The sequence below is a fragment of the Aptenodytes forsteri genome, unplaced genomic scaffold (genome assembly GCF_000699145.1).
Source record: "Aptenodytes forsteri isolate BGI_AS27 unplaced genomic scaffold, ASM69914v1 Scaffold23, whole genome shotgun sequence".
Taxonomy (NCBI): domain Eukaryota; kingdom Metazoa; phylum Chordata; class Aves; order Sphenisciformes; family Spheniscidae; genus Aptenodytes; species Aptenodytes forsteri.
Window position 1 is genome coordinate 2,364,003 of NW_008796043.1, and position 27,136 is coordinate 2,391,138.

General features: G+C 42.5%; 1 protein-coding gene across 1 annotated transcript in view; it reads left to right on the forward strand.

Annotated features, from left to right (window-relative positions):
- GAREM1 (GRB2 associated regulator of MAPK1 subtype 1) overlaps positions 1–27,136 on the forward strand; it is a 105,496-nt gene that overhangs the window by 4,204 nt on the left and 74,156 nt on the right. The window contains exons 2-3 of the mRNA XM_009285657.1: positions 20,476–20,616; positions 21,325–21,465. Coding sequence (XP_009283932.1) covers positions 20,476–20,616; positions 21,325–21,465 — 282 coding nt within the window. The remainder of the gene's footprint in view (positions 1–20,475; positions 20,617–21,324; positions 21,466–27,136) is intronic.

Genomic DNA, 27,136 nt, shown 5'->3' on the forward strand with positions numbered 1-27,136 from the left:
GAATATTTTTATATTGATTGACAAAATAGACTGGGAAAAAAAAAAAGCTGTCACTCTTGAGAGGAAGCAAATGTTTTTTCTGTGGGGGTTTTTTTCAACATTTATAACAGCTTAAATATTTCTAGAGGATAACTCAAATACAAAACTGCTAGAAGAGAGCTAAACACCGTACCAAAGAAAATGAATGGACTTTATCTTACACTGTGGAATTCACTGAGTGGGCTGTTTCAGATGAAAAGAAGCAAGACTCGAAGAGCAAGAGGCTTATGGGTGGGTGCAGTGGGGAAAAGATTTTGCTCTGGGAACCTGCAGCAGAAAGATCTTACCGGAGTGTGGCTGGGGGGGGAGGGGGAGAGGGGGAGGGGGACAGGTGAGCGTCACTGGTCTCGGAGAAAACACGGATGTGCGCGAGGCTTGGGTTGGCTGTCTTCAGATCGTTGGTAGAAATGGCTAAAAGTGAAGCTATGACTGTATTTTGTTGCTCATGCTGAAATGATGTTGTGTGTGATTATCTCAGGGCTTTAAATTTCTGGTAATTATTTTTCTGAGGATACCTTTGGAGGGTAAAAGAGAAATGCTATCAAGGTTAAGATCTGGAAAATCTATGCAAAGCAATAGCTGACCTTCAGGCCGAGCTTTTCTTCATAAGCTCACTGCTCCCTTCGGACTCCAAGAGTCTGTCATTCTTTTTCATAGTGGGACTCCCTTTCCCCCTGCTGCTGTTGCTGTGTTTCCACGAGTAAAGAGCAGCTAGTAGGTAGTGGTAGTTTTCACCCACAGACTGGGTATGAACTGGAAGAGTTCACAGAAATTCACAGCTTGTGTACAAAGACTAAAGTTTCTGGAATTAAGAGGGCATGTGGTCCTCTGATTTTATTTATTTATTTTTCACAAGGGATAAACCTATTTCTACATGCTCTAAAAAAAAAAAAAAAAAAGATGATATGGAAACTGGTGCTCTTGGGATCAAACATAGTGGCACTGTCCTCAACTCGTAGAGAAGTGATTCCCTACTGTGCATGGTGGGGAAACCACGCTGAACCTTTCTGAAAGGGAGACCATGGATCATGATGAGCCACTGAGACTCCAAAGGAAATTCTTCTCCATGTGTTGTAAATGTGTGGTTATTGTAAGATGAAATGACAGAATTAGTGGCTATAATGAAAGAAAAAAATCTATAAAAACAGTGGCTATAAGGAAAGAAAAAAATCTATAAAATAGGTAACAAATTTAAAGGGTGATTTCTTCTTTCTTACCCCTGAGTGAACTCTTCTGAGTATCAGCAGTGGGTGAATAGTGAGTTTGTGCTGCTACTGCTCCTGGAGATGAAAAGATTTTATTTACTTACTTATTTTATTTCAGGTTCTCTTTTTCTCTCCCACTTCAAAACTTTTCATGGTGACATCTGTCTACCCCAGTCACATTCAGGGGACTATTGTTCCCTGCAGCACATTACTGTAGGGCTTATTCCAGTTCCAAATATCTGGAAACTGAGTACCCTCGCAGCTTATCAAAGAACATCGTACTCAATAGAACAGTGTGGCCATGTACATAATGAAAATTTCATATTGCGTCACTCTACAAATGCGGGTTATCTGTGCAGCTGAACAATACTTTGAAACTACAAAGAGACTTATTCTTTTAAGGTCTGAATGCTGCTATCCGTGCTTTAATTGTATTGAATGACCTCCTTCTTTTCGAGAAGCTAGTGCAGGGTGTCTCAGTAGTCTGCTATTGAATAAATCTTTAAAAGGAATCATGTGGGGGTAGGGCAAAGCTTTTGAGTGGACCGAGAAAGAGGTTTCAGATATGCTCAGACCCTGGGCAATGGCCGTGATCTGATTTCCCACTCTAGGTGTGGCCGTCTGTTGCGTACTGTGGTGTGGTAGGTGGCAGTTCTCATATATTGGGCAGACAGACAAGTGTCTCTGATTCGAAGGCAAAAATCCTCAAGATATACTGTATCCACATGGCTTGATTTCTTCCTTACGTGCTGAGCAGCTTTGAAACTCCCAACTGTTCATACTGTGTGTTCTGCCATTAAAGTATAATCTCAGTAGCATCTCCTCCTTGCTTCCTCTTCCTTCTTCCTTTACCTTGTGGTCTGCTGTTTCCGTCAAGACAATTGAGTGAAAAAACAATTGACAGGTTGCCACTAACCACTGCTCCTGGGCTTTTGTTTTGGTTGTTTGGTTTTCTTTCTTTTCCTCTGCTGGCAGAGATGTGTTCCAGAAACATTTTAGTGAAAAAGCTTTTAATTCATTTAAAATCTGCAGCTACTGAAGGGTGTCTGTGAAGATTATAGTGCCCTCCTGGAAATGGAGGCCAGTAACTTGGCAACACCTATTCCCAGGAGTAGCACAGGCTTCCAATGAGGCAGATAGAGTTCAGCAGCATACCCATTTTACACCTAAAAATCCATTATTTCTTTGAGCTGCTTTCACGTTTGGCAATGATTTGATGTACAATAGTGTATACTGCATGTTCTTTAACCAGTATGCCATTTGCACTACACTGGATCCTTGGTAGTGTGGTAGGGCTGCTAAGATGCAGAACAGTTGCCTTGCTCTTATTTCTTACATACTTAATAAATGTTCATATTCTTTTCTGCCATACAAGGTGTGAAACTTATAGCTCTTTCTTTCAACTTCTAAAGTTTTGGCTCTGTTAGGTGCAGCCTTTGTGTATATACCTGGACAAACTCTTCCTGGGTAATTCTGTAGTTCAGGTATTGAAAGGTGAAACACCATTAGTCTCTTCTTAACTGGAATTCAAGTGCTGTAACTTTAAATCCATGGATAAAGTCCTAGAGGAAGCTTAGTGCCTTGGCTTCCCCCCCCCCACATTTAAATTACATGTAGCTTTCAGATAAGGCACAAGATATACATAAAATCAAAGGAGTTAAGGTGTCTTGAACAGTTAGTAAAACCCTTAATCTTAAAACAAATGTGGTGTGATGAATCATACGCTGCTGTTGCAAGATACGGTAGTAAGGAATGCTACAAGTCTAGCCTAGGAAAGAAGGGGTTTGTTGTTTTATGCTTTGTCTGTAAGCGCTGTTTTGGGACTAGGTGTTCTTGGCTTTGGTTATTACGTGAATTGGCACTCCCTGTAATAGCCCAGCAAAGGCAACTCCAGGGAGTATGCCAAGACGAAGTGCTGGAGGATATTGGACAACGTGGTGTGGTGCTCCAGGATTCAATGGAAGTTGTGGGAAGAGCTACAGCGTGTTCCAGTCATTCCAGTGGTGGTTTGTCAGCAGCGAAGGGCATGGGTGTTGCTGTATTCCCTTTTGGCATTAGGAGTAACAAGTTGGTTGGATTAGGGAAGCTTGAGTCTCTCCCCTATAGGAAAATATTCATCATCTTAATGTGGATTGCATATGACTCAAAACCAACCTTCATAAAACCCAGTCAGCCAATTTTTCAAGCCTGAAATTTTTGCTTTTAATGGTGCTTCCCTTTGGAACAAGTTTTACGTAGCATTTGTGGTCTGTGATTTTCATACCATTTACAGCGTGAAAAGCTTGTGGAGCTAACTTCGCTGCACCTTCACCTGTAAGCCAAACCTGCTGATCTGAAGGCCTAGCGCAGAAATGTAAAATCGAGGTGCATAAGCAGATTGAAGAGTGTGTCTTTGCTGAGGATTGGGGCCACGTCTGCTTTGCAGTCTCTGTGGTGGTGTGCATGTCAGCATAAAACTGTTAATATCGCAGCTTTGCCAGAGCACCTGCACACTTGGCTGAGGCATTGCATCAGCAAGAAGAGCTGCTATGTCTCTATCTCCTGTACTGCTTGCTGCATGGTGTATCGCCCCATCGGGCTCGTTGCTGTGTGCTGGGGGTTTGAAATGTCTTCCTGGGGTTGGGGAGGGTTTGGAGTCCAGCCTCCTCATCCCGTAGTTCACTTTGATTTTCAGTTTGTGCAAAGGAGCGATCAGAAACTTGGCCTTCAGAAAGAGGTCAGTGGAGTGTCTGTCGGGGAGGGTGGGGAGAGAGAGGTAACTGCATTTAGCTCATACGAGGCATTAACACCAACAGCTACTGCAGTGGCTGACTGTAAGTGGGAGAAATGAGCACGGAGATGTTATGAAGGTTACAGGTGGGGAGCAAGAATTGCCAAATCCTACAGACATTTGCAGACCAAGCCCGTTGTATGGACAGAGCTGCTCCTGAGCCTGCAAAACGCACAGCGAGTGTCTGGATCAAGCTGCGATGCAGACCCAAAGTGACCAGTGAGAGCTGCTGGAGCTGTGGGTTCAAGGGGCCTGGGGACCCCTGTGCCAGGGGCCACAGCATATGCACACTCAGGCAAGAGCTGGCATGCTCTCAGCAGAGGAGTGGATGGTGATTTTACCATGAAAAGTAGCAAATCTTGCTGTGGTGGGGAAGGTCACTTGGAGCTTCCGGGAGGTGCAAACCTTCAGGAAATGCAAGATTGTTTGAAAAGTGCCCTTCTGGTTTTTGGCTTTTTCTTTCCTGGTGTAATAACTGGTGCAAGTTGTAATCACGGAGAACTCAGACTCATGCGTGTTTCCTTGGCCTGGGAGGATGTCGCTGGGCTCCTAAAGAGAACCAAGGATAAAGATTTAAATATGGTCTCGGAGGCTGGAAGATGCCTGAGAGCTCAACCTGATGAAGTTGATACTGGAATTGCCTCATGCCAGGGCTGAACTTTAGTGACTCAAATGTAAATGTTACGTAAAACACAACATGCTGCAATTGTATTTGTGAAACGAGCAGGGGAAACCTTTCTGGTAAAGTGGTGGCGGCGAGGAAGTTGGGGAGTTTTTCCTTACAGTCAGAGCTGGGGGAGTGGGAAGAAAAGCTGAGTAAGCTGAAAAGCCCCCTTCGACAGGCCAGTGCGTGCCACGCACAGCTCTGCTTGCTGTCTCTGCGTCTTTGTGGCAAAACATGTGCCTGGCGTGGGTGAGGACGTAGCTCGGTGGGTGGCAGGTTTCCGGGGAAAGGCTGGGGGGCTGCAGCCGCCAGCTGGGGTGCAGTGCAGGGGTGTGCGTCCTCTGAAGGCGAGGTGTTGGACGCGAGGCTGCGTTGGGACATGGTTCCCCTCTGCAAGAAGGATATGGGCTAGTTGGAGAGAGTCTAGAGATTAACCACCCTAAACTGCTTATTCACTCTGTCCTGAAGGGAGAGACTGTGTGCCCAAGACCGACCCAAGGGTACTAGTGGAGGAAGGTCCCTGTGTGTACCCTAAGCAGTCATTTCAAAATTGTGCCTGCTGGCGTTACCTGAGCGTCCCCCCGCTCCTCGTCATGCTGCCATGGCTGCTGCCGAGCGCTGAAGCGAGCTGGGCTGCCGGACTGAAACAGAGCATGCTCGCCTTGCAGCTGGGTTTGTAAGAGTCATAAAGTCTAAATACTCAGCTACTAAATTACTTCCAGAACTATTTCAAAGTAATCCACAAACGCTCGGATACCCCCTCCCATGTGTTTGTTTTTCTGCTTGCAGCTTTTTTGTTGTTGTTGTTCCAACTGGCAGTTTTACTTACTTGCCCCACCAAAAGCAAGCACTGACTATTCTTGTTGCTTCCTGGCACCTCACCATTTTGGAGAAGAAAGAGAGAAGATTGGGGTGGGAAGATGAAGGAAACTTCTTATATAGGGGGGATGGGGAAAGGCACATGTGCACACATCTTTTCTGCTTGTCCAGCTTTCCTGTTGCATCTTTCAGTGGGTCCCTTTGGGGCATGGTTGGATTCAGAGAGCCCTTGGCTCCAGTCTGTATCATTCAGTCCATCCCCCAGGCTACTGTCCTGCACTTGTGGGCTTCCAGTAGGTGTTGCAAGTTATCTGCAGTCATTTCCAAGGTTGCTGTAAGGTAAAACACCCAGTACTGTCTAGCAGTAGCAGAATGGAGCAGTACAAGGAGCTGCTTCCGTTTTTCTGTTATCCTTTCTTGCCTTCAAGTAGGGTAGTACTTCCTTTCACCTCTTCCAGCACTACTGGCACATTGCTGTTGTGTTCTTGTCTGGTCCTCCAGCTTCTTACAGCTCCTGTGCAAACTCTGCTTCTCCATCCCTCCATGCCCTCTTCTTTTCCCTCAAGTTGGAGGAAGTCGGGGTGTTTCTAGGACCAGACAGCAGCATGATTTTCGGCTGTGCGTGTACCAGGAGTGACAGTTGTGTATGTGCTACCAGAGGTGAGAAAGCAAGCAGGGAAAGTTATTTCAGACACTTCTAGAGACTTGAAAATTTCTGGTCACTGAGACCAGAAATTTGAACTGCAACTCGTTGCTGTTGGAGGGAGACAGGTGTTCTGGGCTTCACTGCAGAGAGGTGGTTTATATCATAGAATCATAGAATAGTTTGAGTTGGAAGGGACCTCTAAAGGTCATCTAGTCCAAACCCCCTGCCGTGGGCAGGGACATCTTCAACTAGATCAGGTTGCTCAGAGCCCCGTCCAACCTGACCTTGAATGTTTCCAGGGATGAGGCATCCATCACCTCTCTGGGCAACCTGTGCCAGTGTTTCACCACCCTCGTAAGAAATTTCGTCTTTATATCTAGTCTATATCTCCCCCCCTTTAGTTTAAAGCCATTCCCCCTTGTCCTGTCGCAACAGGCCCTGCTAAAAAGTTTGCCGCCATCTTTCTTATAAGCCCCCTTTAAGTACTGATGGGATCTCCCTCTGTGGAGTCTTACACTCTGCTGTTGACATGTTGTTTGGTTTAACTTCAGTAAAGGGAGTTTTGCTGGCAGGACTCAAATGTGAATTGGTAGGCTTTGCATGTAATGCTTCCTTTTGTCAGCCAGCACTGACTGCTTGCTTGACTTACAGAAAGTGAGTGGAGGTGCTGTGTATTTGCAAGAATAATTGTCCATTTGTTATATGATGTGACTAGCCAGAAGGAGAATCTTATGTGTATATCCTTGTGGACGACTGGTTTCCAAAACATTAAACTATTCCTGCTTCTTTCTTAACAGTTTTGTTCAGGCTTCTATTTATTAAAAGGTCAAAATGCCCCTTTTCCTCTTCGAAGGGGGCCATAACCACACACATTGGGTAATAGCTGAGTTGCATTTATGTAATTTCATTATGGTCAGGCTTTTTTTCTGTCTTAGTCTCCAAATGTGAAGCTACATTATAGTCATAGCAGGAAAATACAGAAAGCATCGGTGCACATGTGACTCAGAGAGATGATAGGGTTCCATATGAAAACACAAAATGTGACTAGTTACACACGCATGTTGTTGCAGTCACCGAACCCAGGATGTGGCTGTAGACAAACAGGAAAGCTGCAACACCACTGCAGCTGAATGTAGGGCAAGTGGAGGAGGAGATCATTTCTGTTGCATGTTTTATGGGTTGCATTGTCAAATATCATTTGGGTTCCTGTCAATATATAACAAAATATCTTAAGACCAAATGGCCTGTGGGCAAAGATAAATGTGCCCTCGAGGGGAAAGTGAGGCATGATGGGCTTTTCTTCACTCTGTGTTCTGCCTGCTGCTCACCAAAAGTAGAAGCTTTCCTCTTCACAGGAGGGGTTTTATTTTTTTCTTTTTGTGCCTTCTTGAGATGGTAAAAATATTATCAAAGGGATGTTATTCACTTATCCCTTATGTTTATTAAAAACAAAGCCATTCTTTTTATAACTTACAGTTTAAGTGTAGATTTCTCTGAAACAATGGAAATAAATTGCATTCAGGATTAGGACTGTTCTTGATGAGAAAAGAATTAGGTGCAGCTTTGATTGCATTCCTCTTGTTAGTATTCTCATATTGCTCAGATACTCATACTGTACGAGTATGTAACCAAACCAAACAGGTGCCTAATTACAGTTGAACATCCAAAATTTCTGTGCATGTATGCGGTCAGCCTGTGTTTGAAGAGGCATTACCCTCTTATTAGTGATATTTGAATCTTTCCAGGTTGAGCAGAAGAGGTAGGATGGACACAGCTAAAATGTAAAGGCAACGGCAGGCCCAACAAGCGGGTGCCGTGTGTGCACAATCAATTAGTGCCTGCGCGGTCTCTGAGGGCACGGGGAGATGGGCCAGGCCACTGGGCAAGCAGCCAGGTGGCAACCCGACTTCAGAGCAGAGCTGAACTTTTGCTTGCTTCCAGCTATTTTTATTCCATCCTTAACCCAGGCTGCAAAAAAATCAGATAAATTAAAGTGTAATGATGAGTTCTTTCAAAGCCAAAGAAAACGATGCTTGAGCAGCTCCTGCATTTGGGCTACTTTATTTTTAATTGGGAGCTTGTCCAAGATGCCCCAAGTTCAAACAGGGATCACTGCTGTGCAACACAAAGCAGCATAGTGTCTCTTTAGGACTTGGGATATATAATGAGAGGACTGAGCATGTTTACTTGGATACTATTTTAAAATACCATCTAATTATAAATAACTGTCAATGAGAGCTGCCCAGCTCTCACGCTGTGCCCAGGAAAAGTCTGAATAGGCTGCTTTTCTGTCTGCCAGGGCAATCTAGCATCAAATTCTAGGTCTTAAATCCATGAGGTTGGTAGGGTTAAAATTTTCTTCAGAAAAGACTTCCCTGACCAGACTCCCAACCATTGGACATGGGGAGAGATGACTTCTGCAGCAGCTAAGGTGCTCAGCCACCTGCAGTTTTATCAATTAAAGCAACCATTCTGTATCTGTGCTTGGAAATAAATAGGAAGCTAGTAAAAGCACGTAGTGCAATGCTAAATGCTGACCTCCCACCTCTAAGTATTAAGCTTCTCCAGCTAGGCACCTGATGCTAAACAGGCACTTGGAAATGTATCCTCCAGTGGACCTCACAATATTTATAGATGCATCTGAGCAGGGGTTTTCTAGCATGAGGAATGCTTGCCTCTAATGAAAGAAAACCTCTGCTCTCTTAATGAAGTATTTAAAGGAGCTGATTTGGATTGCAGCAGGCTGCTTAGAAGTCTCATTACTGCCGTGTTTTTCTTTTGGTCAGGTAGCGCCATCATTCTCTTTATCCGTACCTATCAGACTGCTTATGAAAGCTACTCTTTGGATTCCTCATTTCCAAACGTGGTGCCTTGATTGCAAAGGGCAAATAAATATTTTAAATCTTTTTTCCCCCCCCCTGACTTTGGCCATGAGAATTCAAAATGGAAAATAAACTAAACATGAGACCGACATAAAAATTCCTTTCTCTCCCTCTCTATGGTAACACTAAACTAGGCTGGAACCTCTTTTGCATGCAATGAAAAGTTAGTTAGCTTTCTCCTTCTCAATATTTCTAACCTACGATCATTTTAAGTGTAGTTAAACTTGGCGTTCTTTGTTCTTAACGCTTCAGATTTGTGATCTGAGATGACTTCAAAACCAGAAAACTTTATTCCATAAAAATATCAGTTTTCAATTAATCGAGTGATTCTAAGATTTTTTTAAAAACTTTTTTTCCCTTCAAATATAAGATACCATGATAAATAGTTGGCACTATTCAACATGTTGGAGGGTATCAGCATAGTTTAAAGAATTGCTGAGACTTTCTAGGGTGGTTTGTAAGTAACCATGGTGATTGACTGTTCTGTTGGATCAATCTTACAGCTAAATCTGTCATGAGGATACAGCAAATCTGCAGTTACATCTGATGATGCTCAGCATTAATAACGAGTAATTATGACAGCAGCAGAAAGTTCCTGTGTTTTGGAATGCAAATGTTAAGATGTTGTCGTACTGAGTGTTTTTTTTTCCCCTGTGTGGGGGTGGAGAGCAGTCTGTGTTGAAAGATGTGTTTTGGCTTGTTTGTCTTGAGTTCATAAAAAGTAAGGTTTGTCATTCCGGGATGTTTGTTCTGAAGGCTTGAAACAAACACAAACAAAGTTCAATGAAATCTGTGTTGTTACTCTTCTTTTTTTTTTTTTTCTTTTCCCCCACTGGTTTTCTTGTGAACACAAAGAAAGCAAGATGCCAAGGTTCAAACTGTGAGACTGCTAAAGTCAGCAGAGCGTTTACCATCCGTGGCAGCAGCACCAAAATTCCACTTAGTGTTTATTTAAAATATTTGTGCTTCTCTTCCCTGCAGTAGGTCAAACAGGTTTTTTTGAAGACTTGCTGAGATGCTGTCTCTGTGTATTTGCAGCTAGAGAAAAGCTTGTCTTGGAACAAACTGGATTTTTCAGTGGATTAATCTGTCCCATAGCCTTGTAACAAGATTATGGTTTATGCTGATTTGTTGCAACGGTACTGGTATATCTAGTCATTCCAATAGCAAAATGATAATCCTAAAGAATTAAATCTGTCTTCTTGCTGGCAGGGATAAAGAATAGAGGGATGGGAGTCTCTGCTCCCTTGTTAGGTATTAGTGGGTGATAGCTTGAGTTCAGCATCAGTTGGATTGAAGCAATTTGATTGTATCAGGCTTTTGCAGAGGGATTGGAAATTGCAGAAATAAAGCCTTATCTCGTTTCTCTTGATTGTGAAATATTTAATGGTCACCCAGAGCAAAGTTTGATCACAGTACTGTGAGGCTGAAGGATTACATCAATGCACAAAGTACCGCAAGTAGTGATGTTAGGCAGTCTGATGGTCATGCTGTCCTTGCCCCTCCCTCGCTAAGCAGGTAGGGTCAGTGAAGCAAACTGGATGCCCTGTTGTTCAGACACGACTGAAAATTGTTGCAGCGTGGCCAACCGTAGGCAACAACAGTTGTTTCATCCGAGGAAAAAGGTGTACAGCGAGGAAAGGCTTAATCTTGGACAAACTATTTCTTGGGTAGGTGCATCTTGGGTAGATCCATCTTGCCCAGCTCTTCCTGAAGCTGCAAGAAGATTCAGTGTCTCTCCCTCTACCATCCAAGGCTGAGACAAGTGTAATTGCTGGTAACGGACCTTGCTGCAGACGAGCAGTTTTGGGCACCTGAGTGTCTCAGTCTGGGCTGGACGGGGTTGGATGATTCTCCTGGGCGTTTCCTACATGGTCTCTGTAGCGAAGTACCAAAGAGGCAGTCCGAAACTCTTGGTGAGTTTGTGAGGCACAACCTGAGCTGGCTTCGATGCTTGGGCTCTTCTGTGGCTCAAATAAAAATATTATTAAAAAAAAACAACCCACTTTTTCTTTTTTTAAATCTTTTGTAATGTAAAAAGCGACTCTGAAGACCAACTAGTTGAATCTTAATTTGAGAGACAGCACACAAGATTTTCAACTAATTTTGCCTGATCTTCCCTGCTTTAGTTGCGACTTTTTCCCTTTTCTTGTTTTTGGTAAAGGAAGGAAGAATATAAGTCGTCTTAAAATCAAAATGAGTATGAATCCTTATGCTGTCAGGGGAGGCCTTTCATCCACTGAAAGATGTGGAGTCTATGCAGTTGATGGAAGGTCAAGTCAATATTACTTTGGATTTCTTTGGAGAGAGGCATGTTTGATTGCAGTTTGAATCATGACAGAAATATTGGTTGATCCAGATAATAGGAACCAGCAGAAATGAATGTGCTGCAGGAATGGAACAATTAAACAGAAACACATATTTAAAACTACTCGGGAAATTGTTTGAGAAGGAAGAAGGGAAACTGAAAAGTGAGGTTGATTATTAACAGTCCCAGACATAACTGCAATTTTTATTCCAGATCTTTGTGTTGCAAGCTCAAAAGGTTGTGTAGCTGGGGACAGAGCCCTCTGCTTTCACCTTTTCCACTATGTTCAGACACAGACAGTCAGATGAGACCACTGTCAGGCTTTCCTAAAGCCCACTTTAAATTAAAAATTTAGTACACTACATTTTATAGCCCTGAGATGTTTAAATTTTAACATGGATTGGGTTTGTTTTGGTTGGGTTTTTTTTTTCCATCTTGCTCCTAGAAACTACAATATTTGCTCCTAGAAATTACAATATTTACCCTTTTAACTCACTGGCAGTCTGTATTTAGACTTTGCATGATACACCACCATGCAAGTTGTTTTGCTTTTCTGTAAACAAGGAGGTTTGTCTGATCAGCTAGATAATTTTTTTTTTTGTTAACCTTTTTTTGTGTCTGTATGGAATGACAAAGTGAGAGTGCTAACATGGAAAGGCTTTCAAAGCAGGTTTTTCTTTGGTAGTAGTAGTATTTTCTACAATTACATGCTCTTTTTACTTCTCTGCCATTAGGCATTTTATGCAACAGTAACTCTTCCAAGCATCTGTTCAGTCACAGTGACAAAAAAACCCATAAAATTTTCAATCCTTGTAGATCCAATGTTCATTAATGTTGCTACAAGTGGGGTTCTTCACATAACAAAATATTTCTGGGGTTTTCTTTCCTTCCTTTGTTAAGGAACGTTACAAGAATGTGAATTTTTTCCATAGAAATTCCCGTTGCTACTTCAAACTGGAAAATTCAGATGTCGTTCTGCTCCTAATGAAATTTTTCCTCTGACCTGCATCATAGACCAGTGCAAGTTTTATTTTTGCGGAAGAAATAGCACTGGCAGGCTGAACAGCTCATTGAGATTTGACTCAGTAACCAAGCACAGTGCTAAAGCTTAAGCAAGCAAAGCACTCTAATTTAATATTTATTAGTCTTTGACATTCATTGAGGTATGTCTCCCTAGATAAATGCCTGACAGATACTCTGGAGCATGATGCACCATGCAGAAAACAAAAGGTTTGACTTCCTCCCTCCACCCTCCCTCAGAGTTCACATGGAAGTTATTTGTCATGAGGAAAGGTTGCATGACCTGCTAAATAATAATAAAATAAAATTAAATTAATTGCCCTAATTTGAATATTCAGATTTAACAAGAACTTCATGTTTCTCCCCCCAAAATGTAAATTCCAAACTCGGCATTATAGGAGAAGAAAGCTTTAAGTATTAGTGAAATGATCTGTAGGAGAAGAGGCACCTGTTCTGCCAGCGAGATGTTGCTGCGGTAATACGACTGAGTGCTGGAGGTGAAGGATTGTATGTTGATAGGATTGTGGTAGATGGGAAGTCAGATGGAAGCTGTCCCGTGCACTGTTGCAGTTTCAGTCTGCCTGGAACAGCAAAACCACTCGATGACTTCAGATGAAGTCTGTGCTTCTAAAGGAAAAAGGGCATTTGCTCACTTGTTTCTTTCCTCCCCTTGATGACAACTGCCATCAGATGGTCAGGTATGACAGCACTGCAGGTATTTGATTAACAAATAGAATATAGTAGGTTCATCTTCTACTGACTTGTCACATACTCATTTCTTTTGTTTCTCCTCCACTGCATGTATTAAAACCAGAGAGGGTTATTTAGGAGCTCAGTCTTGTCCCCTAAGTGAAAGAATTCATACTGCTGTTTGAATTCAGACTCCAATAAAAATAGATGCTAAGCCTCAAAGATACTGGAAAATTTGACTGCTTGGAGTTGTCTTTGCCGGTTTTGCCCATGCTAACAGTTTGGAGTATTTTTGTGTATGTTTTTCAAAGAACTTGTACTCTTACTAACATAAAAGCAACATACTTGGTGCAGTGCTTCTTGAGCGCTGGTGATGCTTCCATGTGTCCCTGCATCAAACGAGACCAAATTGAAGTTAACAGTGAAAAATCTTTCTGATACAGCCTGATGTACAGCTTGATCTTTTTTGGCTTACTTGTTTTGTATGGAACAAGGAGTTGCTGTCTGCTGGTTTTTTGTGGACAGTTACACCTTGGTTTTTGTTGTCTTGTATTTCAAAAGATCAGAAGTCCAACCAACTGGCTGAACAAGAACCAAAGTGTTGGGAGCTGTTTGAAGATTGTGTAAAGGATGAGCCCACCAGTGAAAGGAAACACAGATTCCCAGATGAGAATGGCCCTGAGTTATGATTGATTTATTTTTTCTTTTTTTTTTTAAGGCAAAAGGATGCTGTGGTACCCAGCCTGGTTTTAACACCTGGCGATACCACAAAGCCTACCTTGGAAAGGCTGCAGGTACCTATGATGCTCGCAGACCCTGATTGCCGAGGAGACTGAAGTTAGTGTGTGCAGTGCCCACAGTTAGGAGGTGCTTGCTGTGCACAGCTGGGTGTTTCTGACCTGTGTGCGGTCTCTTCAGGTGTGCTGTCTCATCAGTACTAGGCCCTGGGCTCCCCATTTTTAGATGGGGGACCCTCACCTTTTGTGCTGAGAGGAGGCCTTGGCTTCAGCTTTTACCTGCTGTGAATCTTCCAATAAGTTGAAACTGAATTCATTTTAAGGTGTTACTTCTGTGGGAGCTATGTGTCTAGCAAATGTTTGCAGAAACACAAGTTGGCCTTTCCAAAAACCAGACAGCTTGTATTAGTTGATTGGTGTACAGTGTTGTAGATTCCTTCTTTTGGAGTGGAAAAGCAGCTCTGGCATTTGTATTTGTGCGAGCAGTGTGACCTCCCTCTGACCTGAAACATCTCTTTGCACAGAGCCATGAAGTCCATAATACTGTCTTCTTTTTTTTAACAATAGATTATAACTTCATTTCATACTAGCTGGGGCTGTGCTTTGTTTTTCATGATGCTGTAGGATAATGCTAAGGTGTATCTTAATGCATGGCTTGCTTGGTCCTCAGCCAGGGAAAGTCCAGTGAGGCTGCATGTCCAGTGAAGCAGATACCATGTAAGTAAGGCTCCTCAGTGCGATGATAGCATGATAAATAAGTAAGAACCTCACTTCTTTCTTTTTTCTGGCTTCTAATCTTTCTCTTAGCTTCCAGTTGTTGCAAAATAAACCTCGGTTGCTAGTCTTCCCTTGTAATGCTAGCCACATGCTGACAGTTCTTCGTAGTTATTTCACAGCAGACGTGCTCACCTGACCAGACAGCCACTTCTTTTTGCTGTTCCACAAATTAACCCTTCGTTCCTAGCAAATGTTAGTGTAAGCTTGAGCGGGGATAAAGTTGAAGTTACTCATTTGTGTGGTTTTGTAGGTATCTGGCTGAGCACCCACTGAAATGATTTTTAATGTTGCTGAGATTTTCCTATGTGATGATATGTTATGCGATTGTGGAACATTAGGTGGAATAATTAAACTTACCACCTACTTAACTGACCAAGGCAGGCTGGGTGATGCACTTAATTGTACGACATCTGTTACCTGCATGCAGATGGTGTTCAGGCTTAACGAAAACACATGGCCCAAAGTCTTGATGAGTTTTCATTGGGGTTTCGCAGGCATCTTCTTCACCAGCTATTTCACAAAAGCCATCTTAAGTTTGTCATGAGCTCCTAGCTCTTTTCTGTAAGCCTTTTTGTTCCAGGAGGAGCAAATTCTGCATGCTTGAACTGATGTGCAAGGGACAGCATTAAGCTCACTTTACAGTCTTCTGTGATGAATGAGATGAGAGGAATGTTTCCGTAACCATCTTCCTGGCAGGAGGAGATGGTAGCTAGTTCATTTGGCGTGTGTAAATGGTATCTGTTACGTTGCTGGAACCTTGCATGCGACTTCTTCTCTTTCTCTGAATTGCTCATTACCTACTATTTTTATGTCTCCAGACGCAAAGCTTATGCTTTAAGGCAGTGATGCAAACTCTTAGCCAAGATGACAAAGTGTGTGGCATTATAAAGCATTTATATTCCTGTAGATCGCTGGTTATTTTTAGAAGAGTTTCTGTGAATGAATGAGTCATGTTGGTCTGCACATTTTGCAGTGACTTGAACGTTAGTTTTTCAATACTAGGAGGAGAACCTTAAAAGTGGGGTGTGTTTTTTTTTTTTCATTTGTTTCATGATTTTTCTTCAGTGGTTGGTGTTGAAAAGTCATTGCTGTCTTTGGCAAACCAGAATATGTGGAACCTGCGTGAATTTTCATTTATGGACCGTAACAGGCCAAGCTTTAATTGTTGATCCAGGAGGAGGTGGGAGTGCTCAGACCCTTCAAAACTGGAGTGGTCTTCAGTTCTACTCCTGAGGCTTTACTCCAGGCATTTGGAAATTGTGAAATGCTAAACTAATAAAAGTGTGTGTCTTTAGAAAGTAAGTGGTGGCAACAACCTGCAGGGAGGTCAGTGCTTACTTCAAAAGAAATGAGCTTCCTTCTGTGCTGCAGCATTGCCATATATAAACTCAATCCCTGCGCATAGCAAACTACTGTTTTCTCATCTGGTTCTGAAAAGCTGCACGTGAGAACAGACATTCGTCTCTGAACTTGTAGATTGAGGTATCCTGCTCCCAGTCTTGCTACAGTTTTTAACTGCTAATTTGAGATTGGAGTGTGTACAATGACAGAGCCAAGATTTGGCAAATGTGGGTGATCCAGTTTTGGAACTAGAAAGAATTATTAAAGAGGTATTGGCATTTAATGTAGGTGGTGTTTAATAAGCATGGGAATCTTGATTAAGCAATTACCTCTTTTTTTTTTTTTTAACTGTATCAACATGTGAACAATTTTCCTTTTGGGGTCAGTGTTCCCTCTGCAATTGCCTTTGAGCAATAGTGGGCTTTGCAATATTTGTATTTTTAGAAATTGTATGGAAATGGATCATGTAATTTAAAAATGGTAATACATCTTATTTACAATGAACACATGAATAGCTGTTGCAGCGCTGCTTCGGTGGTGCATGACGAAGTAGCCCAAGTACGGGTTGTGGTCAGAGTGCTTATAGGAGGACAGCTTGTGTAGGAACATACTGGCTAACTTTTCAGTTCAGAGGTGTGAGGCTTTTATTGTCAGGCAAGGATGGGCGTTGATGCTTTATTTAGGGCTTAGGCGCTGTTAGCGAATCGTGGGTTTCTTAGTCTTGGGCATTATAATGAATAAACTTGACTCATATTTTGGAAAGAGGTAGGCAACTTGGGGAAGGGTGGGGAATTGCATGTGATAGTTCGTTGCTTCTCTGACTTTTATTTGGGGGAAAAAAAACCAACGCAAGTATTTGCCTGTAGATTCTTTGTAGTGGTTTAATTATATGGCAGGCATGTGGGGCGGGGAGGAGAGGGTGAGAAAATAGAGCTAATCCGTATTTGATCATAAGAGACAAAACTGTTACTAAAGATGAGTGGCCTGTGTTCTCTGTTTTCTCATGGCGTCTGATTTTTGTGTAAGCAGCAGTGCAGGAGTACGTTGAATAGGTGAGAACCGAGTTGCATAGTTGGTGGATGTGAGGACTGCCGAGTTCTCTCCCACGTAGTTAAAATGTGATTAATGAAAGGCTTGCACAACTTGTGTTACTGAGGCAGGAGAAAAAAATAGATTGGGTATGTGTGGCTGTTTTGCAAGATATGGTTGGCTGAGAAAAGTGTAAAGGGCTAAGTCTGGGCTGTGCTTGGGCTGGGAGCTGAGTCGTGTAGCTAGGGTCTGAGGTATTCTCCTGCCTGAAAGGTCCTCCTCTTCAGGAGGAAACCGCTTTAAAGGCAGTGAGCAAGGCTTACAGGGGGAGACAGACTAGAAGAAAATGGAAGAAAGAAGAGAGTGTGTATTGCCATGTTCTGTTGTCCTCAGTCACGTTTGACTTTTCCTTGTATTTCCTCCCATAGCATGGAGGGCATCATTAGCCAGGTGTTTTTGTGAGTCCATTAATCCCTTTGGTGACAAGGAGCCTCTTCCTATAAAGCAACCCCAGGAATCCGGCTTGCCCACGGTTAGGAAAGATCAGGGCTTGGTAAGGACAGACCTGCCTGTTGTGAGGGAGCGGGAGGGACCATGAACTCCCCATTGCATCCGTTCCACCTTCTCTCCTCGGCTCAATCTCCCGTGGCAAAGCACAAAATTCGTTTCCAATGTAATCAGTTGGAGCAAATAATTGGTGTAACAAGAATTGTGGTTTCCAAGGTTCTGTTTAAAAAATACAGCTACTTCCAGCTGCAGACTTAATTACGTAGTCACTCTTGGGCCTGCCTTCGTAATCTCTTTTTACACTCACCTGTCCCACCCAGTTTTAGTGGAGTAACCACTTAAACAGATCGTGGCATGTGAGCTATGACTGGAAGCACCTTTGCATAATGGATGTCTTTATTTTCCTGAGAATATCTTTCTCCGACTCTTTGAGGGTGACCCATACTGTAATTATTTCCCTGCAATCCTGGATGTAGAATCCAGCCTTCCTTTAGGCAACGTTCTGAACTTATACCTACAGATTGTAAGGCAGAGAAAAAGCATACCAGAGATGCTTTGTATTGTCTTCAAAATGTGTTTACCACTGTCAGTGAAACTAGTAAAATACTAGTTCTTCCCTTAGGTGTCATTGGTTTTATTTTGTTGTGGGATGGAATAATTACTTGTTGCCGTGGATTATAGAAAGCATGAGTGTAACTCTCTGAACTGAAACATGAGTTTCAAATAATACTGTATATTATTATTACTGTGTTTTCCCCCAAAATTGTAAACCTCTGTTGCAGCAAGCTGAAGATAATTTTTATACCTATTAGGAGTTGCCCTGCGAGCAGAAAACAGGATATGCTCAAAGTCAGATGATTTGGTAAAATTTAGTGGGTGCATGACTCCTCTAACAGATATATCTGAATTTCCTTCAAGATATGGATGGGACCAAAGAGTTCTCTGGTGCTGCATGGCAGTTTTGCCACTCTTCCGTAGGCTTCCTGAGGTCCCTTCTCCCAGCGCACTGTGGGTGGAGAGGTGGTGCTTCCCAGGGAGCAGGAACTGGTGTTAAGCAGCCTGTCTGCCTGGCTGGGCTGCCAAGGGACGTGGTCCAAGGACCACTTGGAAACCAGTTCTTGGAATGTCCTGCTTACCTGGAAGCTACTTTCTGTGCTGTGAAAAAGAAGGAAACCTGGAAATGGTACCTCATAGGAGCAAGTATAACTGGTACTAAGGAGCTCTGTATACCTTTTGATTCTTTTTTTGTTTGTTTGTTCCCCCTCTACACCCCCATAACAGCAGTTTATCCACAGTTATAAGTTAAAGCCCCAAATGTTCAAAACAGGAACTTTTTTTAAGGTTTAACGGTCTGCGGGACAGCAGGCCCAGGGATGTCCATCTCTCAGACTCTGCGGGCTGGGGCAGGTCTCTCCCTTGTTTAGCCAAATCCAAGTTTCTGGAGGAAACAAGCAGAATCCTGTGGCCGGAGAGTGTCAGAGCAGATGGTCGTAATGGTCTCTTCTGATTTAAAATCTAACAATTCTCACACGCACCAGCTGCTGTGTTTTGAATCGTGTAGGAGGGCGCTTTCTGATAGAATGGGAGCATGAAATCAGGCAGGAATGGGGTGTGTAGTGGCCGTTGCCTACGGTGGAAAAGATTGCCTGGTGTGGGCAAAAAAAAGCTCAATGGGAAGTATCTCTCCTCTGCAGAGACTGAACAGGGGAAGTGTCTGCTGCCCCAGGCTGAGGAAAGCCTCATTCTTCCAGTGGCTTTTAAGAATATCAGAGGACAGTGAAGAGAGAGTGCAGTTTGTTGTAGTAGCTGAAAGGGATGGGTTTTGTCCAAACTTGATTCCAGGGCTAAACTACTTGCTTTATTTTTGGCTGTAACTGCAGAGGGCTGGTGGGACAGAAGGAAAATGAAATTTAAAGCTTCATTATTCTTGGTCCATGTTTAGTGTCTACTAAGTGTTCCTGAAAGTTCACATGGCTGCTTTAAAGGCACCTTGAGAAAGGCTGTTTTCTGCATGTTTAATGCAGGAGCATACTGAGCAGGACTGCAGGTATGTAAGAGCAGTCTGCCGTGATACGCCCTGCTCTATGAAATTTTGTTCATATATCATGCTTGAGATGTATAGCTGGCACTTTGAGTAGTCTATCTAATGTGGCTTTTGCAACTGCTGGAAAGCCAAGGAAAGCACTCTAGTTCTGATCGGGCACTGCAACCGGTGGAGGAGGGGAGATCCTCTGCAGGGAGATCCTCTGCAGAAATGCAGAGGATTTGGTAGGGACAGGGGAAGAAAGGAGAGCTGGATCTCTGGCTGTGTTCGGGATGGATTTGACAGACACCAGAGTACAAGAGTATGAGAGAGGGCATTACAAAGATGAGCTGGACATTATCTGGGGGGAGCTTCTGGTTGAATTTATCTCTGAGAGAGGACTTTGGTGTGTGTTAATTTCCCCCCCCCCCCTTTCCCCCACTCTATACCTATTCTCGTTACAGACATAGGAATGACTAATTAAGCAGTGACTTGCAAAGGGATAGAATGACAAAGCTGAAATCTCTGTACCTGCAAGTGTGATACCCAATTACTTCATAGTGATGAACAAGATTTGGCTTCAGGTGGCTGTAGGGTAGTGTGATGCTGATTTTTCAACATATGAAACTACTTTTTTTCCTTTATTTAAAAATTAAAAGAGCTCTCAGGTGTTCGTATTAAGTGAGATAGGCAGACATAAATAGAGATATGAAAAGTCTGTTTATGCAGAAAGGTGAAAAAGGAGCCCCAGAGTCACTGCTGAATAATCTGGATTACATCTCTGTGGTATTGTATTCATGCATTGAGTTGTTTTGCTTTATGTTTGTTTTCTGTAAGGTAAATTGCTTATGTTGCAAAAATGAATACTGGGTAGAATTGAAATTTATTTAATTGGATTTTTAAATATCAAAACATCTGAAAAATAAACAACAATAAGAATAAAATGCTTGTTGTGAAGTTTTCCTAATTCTTCATGCAATAAGTGTGATTTTTTTAAAAACCTACATCTGTTTTTCAGGAGAAACTGTAGAAGGCCTTCGAGAGAGCGATTGTCTTCTGATTCATTCATGTCGGCAGTGGACAACAATTACAGCTCACAGTCTGGAGGAGGGTCACTACGTCATAGGGCCAAAGATAGAAATCCCTGTACATTATGCAGGTAAAGCTATTGTTGACCTGAAATACAAATCCAAAGAGAATGAATTGCCTACCACTTAAAGTGATCACCTTATTTGACAGTGAAGCTAACTAAGCCTCTGATGCCGGTGTCTGTGACTTAACGTTTTAATAATGTTACAGAGTGCAAGAGATACTGACTTACTCCCAGCGCTACTGAATAGATGTATTTCATTGGGCAGCACATTGACAAAACACATAGCTACGTAGAAGAATTGGTTTCTCATCTGTGATTGTGGTGACAAAAGTGTGAAAGTTTGAAAATGCCTTGAAATGTTTGGTCAAAGGTGGAATGGGTTTTACACTTCGTGGCATGTTTATTTAAATAAAAGAGCTCTCAGGTGTTCGTATTAAGTGAGATAGGCAGACATAAATAGAGATATGAAAAGTCTGTTTATGCAGAAAGGTGAAAAAGGAGCCCCAGAGTCACTGCTGAATAATCTGGATTACATCTCTGTGGTATTGTATTCATGCATTGAGTTGTTTTGCTTTATGTTTGTTTTCTGTAAGGTAAATTGCTTATGTTGCAAAAATGAATACTGGGTAGAATTGAAATTTATTTAATTGGATTTTTAAATATCAAAACATCTGAAAAATAAACAACAATAAGAATAAAATGCTTGTTGTGAAGTTTTCCTAATTCTTCATGCAATAAGTGTGATTTTTTTAAAAACCTACATCTGTTTTTCAGGAGAAACTGTAGAAGGCCTTCGAGAGAGCGATTGTCTTCTGATTCATTCATGTCGGCAGTGGACAACAATTACAGCTCACAGTCTGGAGGAGGGTCACTACGTCATAGGGCCAAAGATAGAAATCCCTGTACATTATGCAGGTAAAGCTATTGTTGACCTGAAATACAAATCCAAAGAGAATGAATTGCCTACCACTTAAAGTGATCACCTTATTTGACAGTGAAGCTAACTAAGCCTCTGATGCCGGTGTCTGTGACTTAACGTTTTAATAATGTTACAGAGTGCAAGAGATACTGACTTACTCCCAGCGCTACTGAATAGATGTATTTCATTGGGCAGCACATTGACAAAACACATAGCTACGTAGAAGAATTGGTTTCTCATCTGTGAATGTGGTGACAAAAGTGTGAAAGTTTGAAAATGCCTTGAAATGTTCGGTCAAAGGTGGAATGGGTTTTACACTTCGTGGCATGCTCAAGCTGGAGGGGATTTTTTAATATTTCCATTTTAAAATCCAGGAACCCTTCGTAATAATACTGCAGTTTTACACTAATGCTCGTCAATAGTTCCTTGTCACTGTCTGCCTTTTTGGATGATGCAGTAATACTGTTGTTCCAAGTAGGTATGATGCAACTAATCCATATTTATTTTACAATTTCAAATTATTTTTACTTTCCTTGGAAATGATTTTTAATACTGTTTCCTACTGCTTAACATCCTTATTCACAAGCTGAATAGAACAATACCATATGAGTGGGAAGTGCTTATCTTACTGCAGTAGATACAAAAATTTAAAAAGCTGGAAAGTGTGAACTGAAAGAGCTATGGCTACGAAGCAAAGATGTGGGCTTAGTGTTTTACTTGGTCTTCTGTATAGCCAGTTGTCAACTGAGTAATCTACTCAGCTCTCTTACAGTCTCCTTTAAAGTGTTGGTGCAATGAGGGTGTGCTGAGTTGTACAAGAGCTGACTGAAATGTTTTATTTCAATCACACCAGTGCTGCAACTGCAGCGATGCACCCTATTTCAGTGATGAAATTTACACGAGTTGCCTTCTTATGTACTGTTTCTCCTTGAAGTTCACTTCTGGAACATTAGTTTTTTTAAGATATGTTTAAAAGCTTTGGTCTGATGGCATATAGTGTCATAATATACGTGGCTTTAAAACTCTCTGAATTTAACTTTCTTAGTACAAACAGTTTCTAACGCTTGTGCTTAGTAACACTTATTTTTTGACACCTCCTGGCTGCATAAGTTTCAGTGCTGTGGCCAGATAAACACTTCGCTTCCTTCAAGCTGAATGCTGTGTTTTAAAATCCTCACTGTGATTCCTGGAAGAAGGAGAACAGAAAATGATTATTGGCATGAAAGAAGATTGGATCTTAAGGGGTCTACTAAAGCTTGGTTATTAATTTTTAAAGAAATTAACAAAGATCTGCTAAGCAGGGTTTCCTGACTCTTCATACTTCTATTCATTCATTGCTTAAATTTACATAGATACCAACAAAATCAAAATCTGTCCCCTAAGATACTGCAAAAGTATCAATGTGCTTTTCTTCCTGGCTTGTGTTAATGCAGGAAAAGAGTGTGTGTTTAGTTGGCAGAATACGTTTTGCTGTCAAACAATCTCCAGAAAGTTCCCTGCCATAAAGCCCTCGTTAATGAGATGGAAATACATGAAAGTTCAGAAACTGCCATGTAGTGAGGGCACTTACTGAGTATTCGATGGGCTCCAGTGCTGCCAAAGGAACTTCACAAACATGGTCAGTGCTAACTTGCAGTACCAGAGCATGTCTGATGGGCTTGCCTACAAGAAAGGAGAGACGAGTCTAAGCATGTGAAGGTTTAGTTAGCAAAGCACTGCAATCTGGTGCTTGGGTGCTAACATCTAAATGCATTTAGAGACATCTTCCATACCCTAAAGATTAACTTATGCTGCTGTGGAGTACCATACAGAGATCTATAAGCTAACACTGAGTGCACTTTCAGTGCTGCATTGTGCAATGCCTCACATTTACTGCTTTTGGGATCCAGAACCCCACACTAAAGAGGCAAAAGTTTAATGTAGCTGCCTAAGAAGGCTTGCTGGGCTGGGTGCTGACCTGACGCAGTTATGCCGCTAGCTCTGGAGCTAGCTGGGGTGTCTGCTCTGCAGTGAGCTCTGGGAAGGCTGGGAGGCGGGAGCGCACCAGAATCATTACCTTTCTGAGGAGGACATGCTGTTACCGAAAGGTAGTGCCGTCAGGTGGCAATTGCTGTGTGAGCTGGCTGGCACAGCCCTCCGTTTGCATGTGAGAGCTTTCAGTCTTTGCAGAAAGCACAACTAATGGCTCAGCCATTAGTTTTTGGTTTTAGAGGAGGGATTTTATGTCCTTATAGGCAAATGTTTGTAAACTGTATTGCTGTATAAATTTTGGATTATAGGACTGACTTTTTGCCGGCCTTAACTTTAAACTTCTGTCAAGTAAGATGTACTACCTACCAGAATGACCCTTAGAGATGGAATGTAAGAGTTCATTAAAATTACTTTCTAGGTTTGTTTCTGCTTTAATGGAATAACTTTTCTTTTTTTAACCCCTAGCAGAATTTTAATGTAGCAAATTGCAGCATTATTTTGGTTGCAGCAGTTGAGCGGGAAGGGAAGTTGAAACTTACGTTATTATCCTGAGATTATGGGCTTAAGTACCACAAAGTCATCACTTACATATATAAATACGAGTATAAAGTAAATCTTGTTTTGCTACTTGCCAAATCAGGTTTTGATACACTTATTAAACCTAAATACAATAAAGCCTTATTAAAGAAGGAAAATGCTGCATTTTATGTTTAAGTGAAATCTCATTAAGAGAACCTGAGTCATATAACAGTCATATATGACAGCTGTTAGTCTAACCATTCCCTCTTGAACACTCTTTCCAGTCTACTTCTCTTTAGGGTAAAAGCTGAAGTTAATGTAGCATTCCGTTCAATTTTCATGTAATTAAAACCAAATGGCTAATGTGTTTCTGGCTCCTAAAACAAAAGAGGTCTTCACATGCGTATAGAATGGAGAGCAGATCGCAATTACTGTCCTGATAGTGCCCTGTCTTGGCGTGAGAGAGAGTCACAAGCGTCCAAGGTAAACCATCACAACAGATGGACATACTGCTTTGGTGTCCTTCTCTTTCCTCAGGTACACAATTCATACTTGATACTTACAGGAAGGTCTTACCAGCTTTCTATCTGAACTAGTTTTATATTGTTCCTGGTACTACGATATCCTTAATACTAAATTTCTAGTGACACTCACTCAAGTGAGTGTGTATCATCCATACTCTCCAGCGGATGACAAATGTTACTGATAGTTTTGGCTTAGGCAGCACTGTAATCTTTACCTTGATAAATGTCTCCCTTAGTAGCCTCTGGAAAATACCGTTTTATGATCTGAATTTGGAAGATACAGGGCATGTTGGTGTCCTGCAGAATTAGACTTCACTGTGCTGCTGCTCATCAAGAGGAATGCCCCTTATTCCTCTGCAGAGGTACCTGCGTGGGAAGATGTGTCCCAGGGGTGCTGATGACCACGTCTCAAACGTATTCTGTGATAACTAAAAGGCATCGAAGACACTGTCTGGGGGGTTGAGCACTGTGGCCCTTGGGTGTTGTCTGACCCTTCTTTTGTTACCTTCCAGGGCTATATAGCTCAAAACTATTAAAAGCGTTTTTCAGGATTCATCAACTCAAGCACAGAGGTCTTCTGCTCTGACTCTAAACAACCCAGGTTCAGCCTGTTGTAAATGCCTGTGTTATGTGGCCACAATTCCTGAGGTGTGCAGAGTACTGATTTGAAAGCTGATGGAGTTGGATGTGGTTGCTTAAAACTTGCTGTATGGGAAAAGTGGCACAGAGGGCTGTGGAGTGACCCACGTGTGCGTGCGTGCCCTCACCTGCACAGCGTAGTCTTATCTTTCAAAGGCCGTGCTAGTACTGGTGAGTGTATGCAATGAAAGAAAAAGTACTTTGGGATGGGCTGGCAGCATCTAGGTTATTTTGCCCCAAATATTCACTCCCACGTTTAATCAAATCATAACAGGACCTTTACTGTTGTTTTTTAGGGCCTTATCTCTGTTGTTGCAACTGATGGTTCATTTGGTCTCCCGTCCATTTGAGGGTTTTTTCCCTTCTGACAGCAAAGCTGTTCCCTCGAGATGATGTTTAAAAAACAATAAAAATCCAAACCCTACCTTTTTCTTTAAGCTTCTACTCAGCTTTGCCCAGGGTTTGGAGGGAATACCTCTTGTGTCGCTGCTGCCATCTGTGTGCTCCTAGGAGGCAACTAATAAAGAAAATACTTTTATGAAGACATTAGAAAGTAACACCCTATTCCAGGGTGTGCCACACTGTAACACATCCGGGGTGTTGGAAATACTCTTCCTGTGAACTCATACCTCCCCACCGCATAGTGAAGGTGTGCAATTGCCAATACAGAGTAATCACTAGTGCCCTGTCCAATTGCTTACCTAAGTGTGCTGATAGCTTTCTTAATGTCTTTTATATGAGGAAATATAACACCTTGTTACGTGAACCTTCCCCAGGTGGGGTGCCGGGTGGGAATGAGTCAGAAGTCCCTTCTCTGGTGTTAGAACTGGTGTACAGTGAACATCCTACTGAAACCTGTTTCTACTGGTTTGATTTGTTAATCATGGAGCAGTGCCTGATGGGCCTGTTCCTCATTGCGTCCTGCTAACATGGAGGAAGACGCTTTCTGCAGGTCTTCTCAAGAGTGAGTGACCTTGCCTTTGCAGCGGTGGAGCAGAAGAGCTCCCTGAGATTTTGCAATGTGCAGCTGCAGAAGTTTCTCTCTCGTGTCCAAAGGCATGCCTGCCTCTAAGACACAATTTTGCAGTCCCAGCAGGCCTACTGCTGCCCTCTCTGGGATAATCAGACCTTGGACACTGAGGGAGGAGAGCTTTGAAGTATGGTGTGAGTTAGGCATCTCCTAGTTGTCTTGAGATGGTGACAGCAGCTGCTGTTGCTCAGTACCCACCCTGAAGCTGATGCATCCAAGATCTGGAAGAGCTTGGATTTTTTCTTTGGTGATACTGAGCACTCTTAGATGTTTATAGTATGTTGGCTCCTCTGTAAGTATGCTGTATGGCTCTCTTCATGGCCCTGGAGAGAACAAACATTAGACTGGCAAACGTCCTTTGCTTGATGGCTTTATGGTATCTGCTGCTAACTTGTGTTACTTTGGGGACAGAGGGGGTGCTTCCTTGTCTTATGTTCAATGTAGACTCTTCACTCCTTCAAGTGCAATTTAATGCTGTCTGCTGGTCAAGGAAGGTGGTGTTGCACAAAGAGCCCTTTGTCCGGGGCTTTGCCTCCCTGGGAGCAGCGGGTGGTGTCAGGGAGAGCTATACCTGTTCTTCTGTGGAAGTGGAGCAGTACAGCTCTGATGGGGTAATTTTTAAGTTCAAAGAGGTGGGTGAGATCTGAGACAGGGAGGGACACTGCTCTGGAGTAGGGAACTTACTTAGGTGAGTCCTTTCCAGCCAACAGGTACACCACTCCCTGATATGAAATGCGTTTTGCATTTTAATTTGTGTTTTGCTTTGAACTTAACCTGGCACCCAACTATCACATAGTTCTCCTGGGGCTTTTGTGCTGTACAACTGAATATAACTTCTAGAGAACAGGGCCCAAATGCAGTGCTTCTGGGAGAGGCAGGCTGCCACGTGTCTATGGGCTGCTAAATGATTAATGAATGTATGTCCTCAGAAGAAAACCAAGAAAAAAAACAACCCACACATTTAACCCCCCCCCCCCCCCGCCA